The 12,376-nt window shown below is 35.1% G+C and overlaps 1 protein-coding gene across 1 annotated transcript; it reads right to left on the reverse strand.

Annotated features, from left to right (window-relative positions):
- Positions 1-8,999: 8,999 nt before the first annotated feature.
- LOC127075102 (benzaldehyde dehydrogenase, mitochondrial) lies at positions 9,000-11,999 on the reverse strand. Its single transcript, XM_051016551.1, has 11 exons — positions 11,735-11,999; positions 11,512-11,637; positions 11,262-11,404; positions 10,991-11,144; positions 10,594-10,823; positions 10,403-10,492; positions 10,147-10,320; positions 9,918-10,055; positions 9,688-9,825; positions 9,521-9,582; positions 9,000-9,428 (listed from the first exon to the last, which is right to left on the reverse strand). Exons 1-11 carry the CDS (start codon positions 11,802-11,804, stop codon positions 9,155-9,157), a joined length of 1,599 nt encoding a protein of 532 aa, XP_050872508.1. The 5' UTR covers positions 11,805-11,999; the 3' UTR covers positions 9,000-9,154.
- Between the last annotated feature and the right edge of the window lie 377 nt (positions 12,000-12,376).

Genomic DNA, 12,376 nt, shown 5'->3' on the forward strand with positions numbered 1-12,376 from the left:
CCGCTCATAATAAAATGAGCTCAGGGTCTTGAGAAATTTTTTGTCATCTCCTTCTCTTCCAAAGGAGGTGTAATCTGAGCAGCAAGCTCCCTCCATCTTTGAGCATACTCTTTAAACGTCTCCTTTTCCTTATGAGACAACGACCTCAACTGGTCCCTATCTGGAGCCATATCAACATTATATTTGTACTGCTTCACGAATGCTTCGCCCAAATCATTGAACGTGTGAATGCTCGCACTATCCAATCCCATGTACCACCTCAGAGCGGCACCGGTCAAACTGTCTTAAAAATAATGGATCAATAACTGATCATTATCAGTTTGAGTAGACATTTTTCTGGCGTACATCACAAGATGACTGAGTGAACAGGTATTCCCCTTGTACTTTTCAAAGTCAGGCACTTTGAGCTTCACCGGGATCTTCACATTTGGAACCAAACAAAGTTCCTCAACACTCTTACCAAACAGATCCTTACCCCTCAAAAGTTTTCAACTCCTTTCGCAGCTCAAGGAATTGATCTTTCATTTCGTCCATCTTCTCATACACATCAGGGCCCTCAGATGGCTCAGAATGATAGATGGTGTCTTCGACATGGGGTAGAGTATGCAAAACAGGTGGTGGCATAAACATGACCGGGCTAGATGCCGACATGGAAGCAAAAGTAGGCACAAAACCTTCAGGCACGAAATTGGGTGGCATTCCCCATGGGAATCCAGCAGGCATGTTGGGTGCAAAGTAAGCAGTAGTTGCAGGAATGGTAGAGGTAGACACCTCTGAAATAACAGTCCTCTGAGGAGGAGGAGTTGCAGGCGTTGGAGAAGATTGACTTTGAGTAGCTAGGACTGACTCCATCATGGCACTCAGACGGGCAATCTCGTCATTCAAATCTCTATTCTCTTGCTTTAGATGTTCCATAATGCTTGAGTGATTGGCGCAGGTATTATATCGATGAGTCAGCTTGGCTGTAGCACAAAAGAAACACCAATGAGACATCTGGCGAAAGAGAAACCTGCTTATGCAAATGATGCATGAAATGCGATGCTTGATTGTTTTTATTTTAAAGGAACTTACTATATTATTTTCAAATATATATATATATATATATATATATATATATATATATATATATATATATATATATATATATATATATATATATATATATATATATATATATATATATATATATATATATATATATATATTTATGACAACAATTGCAATAATTTGATATGACCATAAAAAATCTCTTTTATTTTTATATATATATATATATATATATATATATATATATATATATATATATATATATATATATATATATATATATATATATATATATATATATATATATATATATGACAACAATTGCAATAATTTGATATGACCATAAAAAAACTCTTTTATTTATATAATTGGGAGGATTACACTGAGTACAATTTCAGAAACCAAATAAAAATACAAGATAAAAGGAGATTAGTCACCCTAAGGATCCCTAACAACAATGTCATAAGATCTGGCTGTAGGCGCGTACTTTCTTCGAATGCGGTGGATCTCGGTCTCAAAAGAAGCCTTCATCTAGGTCTTCTCGAGGATAAGCTGATCGACAATCTTCTTCCAAGCGACGAAAGGCTGAGGCATACTTGAGGAAGATGAAACCTCTGACTCTCTTTGTCTCTTTGTCACTCGGTCTTCAAGTAGCTTAATAAGTGCATCTTTGTCCTTAGACTCAAGCTGCTACTCCTCATGCTTTCTGCTCAAAGCATGGAAATATTCTTCCCATATATCCTTTTCTTGCTTCATCTTGGCGAGTGCGTCTTCCAACTCCTTTACGTCTTGGTTAGGGAGATTTAATGGCTCAACCACAACCATAGACATAGGTCTTTCATATGCATAAGACATCTTCAATTCCAAAGCTCTCTTCTTCACCCAAAGAGTGTAAGCTTCCAAAGCTACACAATTGCACGGACGAAGCTCGGGTATTCCTTTCATATGCACATTATGCCAAGCATGCACAATCTTCTGCTTCAAATGTTGGGGATCTTTACCCTCTTGATAGAAAATACCTTCTAACAAAGTGTTATTAGGTTTGTTGTCTCAAGAGGAACCTAAGTTGATGACGAGCCAAAGCAGGGTTGTAGTTAATTCCTCCTTGTGTACCAATGAGAGGTACATTAGAGAATTCACCACAACTATCAATAATCTCCAAGTTTCTCAATGAAGGATCATACCAAACTATATCATCATTAGTGAGAGACATAAGTCTCTGAGACCACCGTAGACATTGTTTGTTCTCCACAAAAGCAGGTGTTTGAGGCAAGTGCGAAATAAACCACTTGTACAGAAGAGGAACATAGAAGACAATCGTTCCACCACCTTTAGAATTCCTTAAATGCAAAGAGAAGTACATATCACCTAACAAAGTAGGCACATGATTCCCAATCAAGAAATTTCTAATGGCATTAACATCAAAAAACCGTCAATGTTAGGGAATAAAGCCAACCCATAGATGAGCAACACAAAGATACCTTCAAAAGCATCCACACTACCAACTTGAGCAAAGGAAGTAGCTTCCTTGGTGAGGAACTCAGAAGTCAACCCAAATAATCCTCCTTTCTTCATCCAATGAGCCTCAATCTCAAACTTCTTCAAGTAAAGAGCTTCAATAATAAGATGAGATCTGGGAATCTCTTCCAATACTTTAAAAGGCACTTTGCTAGAAACAGGTATTCCCAAGAGATGGGCATACTCCTCCAACGTAGGCACGAGCTGATAATCAGGAAAAGTGAAGCAACGGTAGAGAGGGTCATAAAACTGAACCAACACACTCAAGAGTCCTTCAACCACATCAGCAGACAAGATAGACAGAAGCTTCCCATGACGTTGCTTGAAGTCCAAGGGATCTAATACAAAGGATGATAGCTTCTTTAACTCTTTCAAGTCGGGACATCTGAAATTGTACTTCTGGGTAAGAATCAAGGGTTTGTTGTGAGAATCAAGGGTTTGTACTTCTGGTTAAGAATCAAGGGTTTGAAATTGTAGCTTCCTTAACTCTTATCGACACCCAAGTTCCATTTATATTGACAAGACTTGATTGGATCATTCAAGAATCAAGGGTTTATTGTGAGTCACGAGCATGGATTCTGGGTAAGAACCATCCCAAGGGAGTGAACTAAGGATAAAAACTTGTAGATCATGTTCTAAAAAGTTCCCAGAGTCTTAATTCCATATATCGGATATTACAGGTTAGGATGACTGACTCATCAATCCATAATATTCTTAAGAGAAACCCGTCTGAGTGTAGTATCGTGTAACAATTGTTATCAAGTCTACACTTAAACAGTCTCCTCACTACGTCCTAAATAGGCCAAGAGGGGTTAAATGTTCTAGGGTCCTCAGCGTCTCGGACCCCAAATCAGAGATAGTAATGCCTAACCACAGATAACTTGTGTGACATTCCTAACTCCAAAAGGGTTTCCACTGAGTAGATGGGTCTCAAGCTAACTTCTTAAGGACTACTCCACACAAGTCGAACATGACTATACCATCCTCCTATCTTAATGGCACTCAAGTTCGGGTTAGAACTTATCTCACCACTAAGAGATCACCAAGCACAACAAGCAGATTATATCATACAAGAAAATATACATACATCAAATATACAATTATATACACACAAAAAAGTAGGCTAAATCCAATGGAGACTACTCCCCATCAGAGTCACCATTTAATTTCTGTAGCGGTAAATGCATGACCATCAAGCTATGGAAAAGCTAGACGTCAATTAAACCAGAGTCGCCATCGCGCTTTTATTATTTTCAAGGGAAAAGGGAAAAGTACGAACAAAACCCAAAAGATAAGAAGTTTTCAAATTAAAACTAATAAAACGCCAGAGATTACAGGTAAGGGGGTTGGTTACACAGAGGGAAGGTGTTAACACCCAAAGTGTCATAGGTACTCCTAGGGAGCCCTTTCTTGTGTGCATATGTGTTTTTGTACAAATGATGTTTACAATAAATAGAATGGAGGGATGAGAAAAGAATTCATTAATTATATTTTTGTGTGCCTACGTACCAACATAAAATGAGGGATCAAAACCTCGTAGTTCGTGGTATCAATTTCAAAATGAGTGTATTGCTTTTAACAAAAATTTAAGTTTAACAAAGGCGCAAGGGCCTAAAATGGTTTGAATGAGTGTTAGTTTTTTTGTATTTTGAAAATTTTATGTTAAGTATAGTTAACTTTATTTACAAGTTTGTTTAAGAAAAGAAATTTGAAAATGCAATGGCATAAGGCCAAAGTTTCTAATTTGCAAAATGACCTAAGTTTAGAAATCAGACCCAAACAAAGAAGGTTTTTAAAAAAGGAGGGAGAGATTTTGAAATTTAAGAAGTGGGAAGGAGATGAAGATACTAATCCTAAGCACAAATTTAAAAGTTGAGAGTTGAAAAGATCTGACCAATGGGATGCAATCCAATAGACAAGAATGTCATATAGAAACCCAAATTTCTCTTGGACTTTAGAATCAAGCAACAAACAATACACAAATAGCAAGTTGAAGAGCAAGGAATAAAATAAAGATACCCACATCCAAGCTTAGCAACTCCATGATCTTCTTCAAAAATTCCCATGTATTAGATGACTTCAAAGATGGCATAAGTCACAGGTTCAAAATAACAACTTCACAATGATCATGTTGCAGATGAACTCAAATGGATATTCAATATTGTGTCAGATGAATATTCACTTCACAAGCACTTGGTTTCATTAAAGTTGGCATTGGCCAAGTCCTTTGCATAGGGAGTGTTGTCTAAGTTCTAAGTCCAATAGTCTCAGATCAAACCAACAGTCCACAAAAAATATTTTTTAGGGTTTTTGTTCTTATTATGTACATTAAGGTCAAAAGACCATACAAACAAACAAGTATATACAAACACAATATATCACAAAATATGGTCCAAGTGGACAAAGGGAAAATGACATTAAAGTAAACAACTTGGATGATATGAATAATGGCAAATGGATAAAGCTTAAAAATTAAAGTGCATTAAAAATAAATGACTTGAAATTAAATGTTAGTTATTAGTTGATTAGAAGTTAATATTGCTTTTGCTTTGTTTTTGTTTAAGTCATTCTTTGGAGAACACTCAACCCACTTATCACAAGCATGGATCCTTGAACCAAGACATCTTCCAAAGGAAGGAAAAAAGGCCAAGTTTCCACACAATACCATGAAAGAAAGGAGACTTACAATCTCACTAACTAGAATGTTATGCCTTTTGTGTCACAAATTTAGCGTTATGTTAAGCAATCGTAATTGGACTTATGTAGAAGTCACAACTATTTAAGATCGGGCAATAGAATTTTGGTGTTAATGCATGTTAAAGACATAGTATAATGGACTATGCTCATGAAACATACCACACACAAAAAGAATATGCAAAGAGGTGGATCTAATCTCATCCATACTTATGTTGATTTTGCAATCAACTAGCCTTAGGATATAGAGATATCATAGGTCCATGACATGAATGGATAAAGAAGGGGAATGAGATGAAGAGGGAGGAGGAATGAATTCAACACAAATTGGTCAAAGGAGGACTTTTACCAAATTAAGATCATTCATTCATTTTGGGATGTGGAATGTACATTCCATCAATCCCCTAAATCCAATGATCTTAACCTAGCAAAGTCAAATCAACCTTGACCAAGACCCAACAACACAAGTCAAACTCACAAAATCAATTAAAATGGCTCTACACAATTTATTTGGCATTTAAACAATTAAAAATAATAAAAATATGCATTAAATTAAATTATGGTTGGTCAATTTCCTAAAACCTCATCAAAACACCAAAGAAATGGCCATGAAATTTATCATAGGTCAAACAAGGTCAAAGGACCTTGGAGAAAAAATTCAAAATTTTTGGAAACTTAAAAGTATTTTTAAATAATTAAAAATATCACAAGATCAATTAAATCAGGAAAAATATTAATAATGATCCAAAAAATAATTTTAATTCATAAAATCAAAGAGGATTTTATTTAAATTTTTTTGGTGAAACTCTTATGTTTTTTGGATCAATATTAAATTTAATATGAATTAATGAAAATAAAACAAATAAAATGAAAATCAATTAATCTAAAAAAGCGTGGACCACTTGATCTCCCTCATTAATTGAGGTGGCAGATCAAGTGGACCAAAACACGCGTTCCATCGTGCACTTGAGTCAGCATGCCACACAGTTGGTATTCAAAAGGAACGCTCATGATTAGAACAAAATAACTTGATCCTGTGGCTCAGAACCTATCCAGCTCATCGCCGGAGCAAACCACCGGTCATCTTCTCAGGCGACCTTGGCCCGACTGATTCTCTCATCACCATCACAAAAATGAAAAAGAAGGACATGATCTTAAAGTAAAAATGACAATGATCACGAATCTGGCCTCAATTCATCCTAACTCCAAGTATATTGAGAGATACATGGAGTTGAAATTTTAGGTACATGAACTGAGTTGCTTCGATTTGACCTCTAACCAACTCAATCTTCTTGCCTACATTGGTAGGACTTCAGACAATCGAGGATCCAAGAGAATTGATGAGAGTTGAGAGATAATCGAAGAGAAAAAAAATGGAAAATACCTTCAATGTTGTGCAGAACTCGATCTCTCTTGCTTTGATTCTTGTTTGATCTTGCTCAAGAAGCTTGCAGGAGTGGCTTAGGGTTGAAACAAAGCTTTGAATCCCTGGAGTTTTGAATCTCCAAACAGTGAGATTCAAACTCAATTTTCAAATGAAAATTCTCAGATTTTCCTTTCAAATGTGAGGGTTTGAAGTGTTGGGGGAAAGCTGGCGCGCAAGGGTCCTCATTTTTTATGCTAGAGGCTCTTATTTATAGCAAATTCAAGTGATATTTGCACCTTCAAAGTTGTTTCCAAATTTGGCAATTGAGTGACGCATGCTTTCATGGGTGTGTACAGGCCCATGAAACTACTCTCTTAAGTCCATAATCACATGTAATTGAGTCTGAAAGTGAATTGGAATGCAAGGCAAAAGTGTGCAGCTATTTCAAGTTTGATCCTTGCCAAATGATGCAGCCATGTTCAGACCATGCGCAGACCACTCAAACCTTGTCCAAAATGGATGAAATTGGACTCTTTGGAAAGGTTAGATCAAGAGGAACAACTCTTATGTTGAAAACTTTCCAATTTGAAGCTTGTACCATGATGAATTTTGAGGTGGAAGTTTAGAAATTTCAACATGTCAAAATAATTTCTCTGTGTCAAGCCATATGTTCAATTATTCCACCTTGGCTAACTTTTTATGTGAGCATCAAATGAGAAAAGTGTCTTCACTAAAGTTGTAGCGCTTTTAAAAAACTTCAAAATAGTCACAAATTTGATCTAATTTAGATTTAGGATGAATGAGTTATGCATTTTTTAAGTTGAGGAAAATCACTTGTTCAATGATATTGGTCCAAAATGACCTATAATGTATCCTCATATCACATGCTCATAAAAGTTGATTTAGCTCTTGCTCCAAACATTAAAGTTGAAGTATATACCTTGAATTTGATTTTTCAACTTATAAATCTTTCATATCATAAAAATTGAGCAAGTTATGGCCTTGCGAAGTTGTCCTCCAAATTGGGGTTTAGACAAAATGACTTATAATCTTTCATCATAAAAAATGATTTTTCAAGCAAAAATAGCTCTAGACCTCAACATGAAAGTTGTTTGGAATGTCATTTATAGTAAATTTTTTGTTGGAATCATTTTTATATGATAAATATTGTAGGAGATATGGTCTAGGGGACCCCAGTTTTGGTCAGAGGAATTCCTCTAGTCAACCACCATCAACCACCTTGCTAACTTGCAATTCTCTAGACTTTTTAGACTCATGGGAGATCATATATGAATAAGATGATAAAATTTGAAGTGTCCCTTGAAATATTTGATCAATTGGTGAAGAAGTTACATAAGATACCCAGATGAACTAGGGTTTCCAAGGCAAACCAATTACAAAGTCTTGAAGAATTCTTGATAAAAATAACATGTAAAGATCAATGGGGATTCATATATGATGCTCTAGATCCATTGTGGATCATTCCTTGATTTAGCTCTTAGCAATGATGGTCTTGAACCCTAGATGTGAACTTGATAGATCAAGGGTGATCATGTGCCCTACCTACAAAAGGTTAGACAAAATGCAAAGACATATTTTTGGTATTTTAGTTAGTAAAATGATAAAATATAAAGTACAATACAATCACATGGTGCTTGGTGATCTCTCCCAATACAAACCCAGTGAATGAAGGGTAAGGAGGATGCCAAGGTATGATCCCAATGCCAATGCATATGATGAGATAGCATGAGGGATCTTAGAGTAAAAATATGGGTCTTACAGAAGCATTACTTGAAAACACATTCATGTAAATCTCATTTTCTTGAGTGAATAGGTTTTAGTCAGATAAACTCAAGAAGACAAAGACGGTGGTTTGTCTTTGTGGTGTCTCTAATCATTTTCGATTATAGTGGATTAAGTCCTTATTGGGAAGGCAAAATCATTTTGTCGGATGAACTGGAGGTAGCTTTGTTAACAACGAATCAGGATAAAAATAATTGTGTTATTTTTCTTGTTCGTGTTATTGTTTGATTGTGTTAGTTTTCTAAAAACTTTCATTTTTAAAAATTCAATTCAAATTTCTCTTTCTGTTTCTTACCACCTTCACAAGACAGATTTAGATTTTAAATTTTTAATAGAGCAAACTTAGACTTGATAAATTCTAGCTTGGCACAAGCCTATTTCCACCCATTCCCACCCTAATTATAATCATTAAGGATATTTTCTCCTTTGTATGAGTGAGACTATTATGGTCATTAACTACCGGTAATATTATGAGAAAGTAAAAGTGATTAACTATTATCAATACTATATATCATGGATCTAAGAGAACTATACTTTATGATTTGGTCCCATTAGTAAGCAATGCAAGAGATAAAAAAACCGATTAAGATATAACTAACTAAAAATTATTCAAGCATCACAAAAGTTAAAGATAAAAACATTAAATGACAGGATAACATGTAAAATAAAGATTTTATCATCATTATCATTGCCTCTGATTTTTTTATTGATCTACATTCTTGATCCTCAAAGCCATGCTGGGTTCTTCAAAGGAGTAACAACAGCTTTCACTTGCAAGTAGTTCTTAAGACTATACTCTCCTTTTTCTCTTCCTTGTCCACTCATTTTATATCCACCAAAAGGAATTGTAGCATCAAATACATCATAGCAATTCACCCAAACTGATCCAACTCTCAATGCTCTAGTCAAAGTATTAGCAGTGTCTATGCTCTTTGTAAAAATCCCCGCAGCAAGGCCAAAACGCGAGTTATTCGCTCTTCGAATAACCTCATCAATCTCCCTGTGATCAATCGACATTAAAATTAGTTACATATAACAGAAAAAAGTACATAGTAATAAAATTCTCTGCAAAATAAGACTAATTGCTCTCACTTGAATTTCAATATGGTTTGCACTGGACCGAAAATCTCATCCTTTGCAATCAGCATTTCGTCCTGGTTGTCGTTATCGGTAGAATTAAAAACATAAGAAGCTGTGTTTGCGTAATTCTCTACAAAGAGGGGAATTTAAAAAATACACACGCGTGCACAAACACACACCTGAACGTTTGAGAAGACAGTTGGCTGTATATAGAAGCCCTTGTTACCGATCTTTTCTCCGCCAGCTTCCAGTGTAGCGCCATTTTCAACACCGGAGTTAATATACTTGAGTATTTTTTCAAATTGTTTTGAATCAATCTGGTTATTTGTATCATAACAAGTTTTTCATTATATTGTTCAGACATTTCAGAATACTAATGCATCAGGGCTTAAATGCTATGCAATTTTACCTGAGGACCTTGCTCTACTCCTGACTTGAATGGATCTCCAACAACACGTTTCAATGCGCGGGCCTTCGCTTTCTCAACAAACTCATCATACACGCTTTCATGTACAAACGTTCGAGAGCCAGCACAGCAACATTGTCCCTGAATGTCACAAAGAATATCAATCAATGTTTTCAGAATTATACAAGTGATAATTATTTGACAACAAGAACTCTATGCTTGTAATTACTACCTGGTTGAAGAACAAGGCGAAGTGTGCTAACTCAACAGCCTGATCTACATCAGCATCTTCACATACAATAAAGGGAGATTTTCCACCAAGCTCCAAAGTTGCAGCCTTCAAATTGCTTTTAGCAGCTAGTTCAAGGATAATTTTTCCAGTAGCAGTTGAACCTGTAAATGCAATCTGCAAGAAACTCAATAATTCCAGTATGAATACAAAGGTAACTTATCTGTAGGAAGAAACTCCAAAATTAAATGTATTGTACCTTATCCACATCCATATGACTAGCAAGAGCGGCACCGGCTATTGGACCAAAGCCGGATACTATATTCAAAACACCAGGAGGAAGTCCAGCCTGCCAGAGATATTACAAATTCTCAAATAATCGTCAATGTTTTAGGAAAAAATTGCTTCTAGTTATCTGTCATTTTCAAGATTGGTGAATGTATGAGTTACCTCATGAAATAGTTTTGCTGCATACAAAGCAGACAATGGTGTCTGCTCAGATGTTTTTAGAACAATAGTGTTGCCGCATGCCAATGCCGGTCCGACCTTCCAACCAAACATGAGAAGAGGAAAATTCCATGGAATGATCTGACCAGCAACACCAATTGGTTCATGCAATGTATGCACCTGATGTGGCCCATCAGCTGGAACTGTGAGACCATGAATTTTATCTGCCCAACCTGGAGACAAATACAGAAATGCAAGTGTTAGTTAGAATAAGCACTTTTGCGAAAATGGATTCCCTGCAATCAGATATCTCGGCATTCACTCAATCTCGGGCGCAACATCAATGTGTCTTTACAACCCTAGTATAAAATCTTGTACTAAAATAACACATTTCACATACCAGCATAGTACCGAATTAAGCGGGTCAGCATTGGAACTTCGATCTCAGCAGCTTGTTCATATGGCTTCCCATTATCCCAAGTCTCAAGTGTTGCAAGCTCATTATTATGCTTTTCAAGCAAATCAGCAGCTCGTAACAATATCCTTTGCCTTTCCTATAAAATCATAGCAACAGAAAAAAAATTACTAAACACAAACACAAACACGGATAGACATTTTGGACATGATAGAACACAAGACACAAATAAAATAAAAAAGATGCAATCAAATACATAGGCTGTCATCTTAGGCCATGGTCCATGATCAAATGCTTTGCGTGCAGCTGCAACAGCTCGATCGACATCTTCATGTTGACCTTCAGAAACATGAGCAATCACTTGGCCATTTCTTGGATCCAACGTTGGAAATGTTTTACCTGATGATGATAATGATAATGAGTACATAATTCCACAAAAGCACTAAATATATTAACATATATAAATAAACACTCATCAAGATTAACACCAAAAAGAGAATACAAACCAGAGGCAGAATCTACAAATTTTCCATCAATTAAAAGCTGAGTATGATCAACATGAAACGTTGGTTTGATTGGTTCTTCGATGGAAGATGCATTGGTGCTGTATTTACAGACTCTTGAACTCAAACCTGAGATTGTTTATTATTATTTTAGTACATAACAGTTAAACTAATATAGATAATCAAAAATTGGAAAAATAATCAGAGAATAATGAACAACATCTACCTCGAGAGAACACTGAAGAAGAAGAAACTGATCTAGAGATGAACCTTGAGATCCTCATTGAAGAAGCCATTGTTTTAATCTTTTTTCACAATTTACTGAATTTATCAAATTCCATTGACTCTTAGAATTTATAGACAAAATGCATGAACAAACCATGCATTTAATCTTAGTAACAAATATTTTGATGCAATAATTGTGGATTTTGGTTACCTAAATTGTGTGATTTGATTTGGATCATGACGTGTTAAGGCACAATTTGGATAAGTTCTACCAATAATTCAGGAATTTTCCTTGTTAAGATATATAGATTAATATTTCTTTGATAAAATCTTCAAATTTATTTACAGTAATAGTAAAATATTTCTTTTTTTCTAATTCGCATGATATTTTTTTTAGTATTATATACAAATTAAAATAAATTGACACTTTAGTAAAAAGTAAATAAATTGATAATATATTTAATTTATACTGTTATGTTTTTAGTAATAATTATTACACTTAATTGTAACATTGTTTCCCTAATTTTTTTTAGTTTTCATTTTCCTATTTTAAAATTTAGGATTTTGATATTTTTTAAAGTTTTTTTATTTATTTTAATCTTTCACGCCATTTATGTCATTTTACTTGACGGTTGAATGAATT

This window comes from Lathyrus oleraceus, chromosome 4 (assembly GCF_024323335.1).
Source record: "Lathyrus oleraceus cultivar Zhongwan6 chromosome 4, CAAS_Psat_ZW6_1.0, whole genome shotgun sequence".
Classification (NCBI taxonomy): Eukaryota; Viridiplantae; Streptophyta; class Magnoliopsida; order Fabales; family Fabaceae; genus Lathyrus; species Lathyrus oleraceus.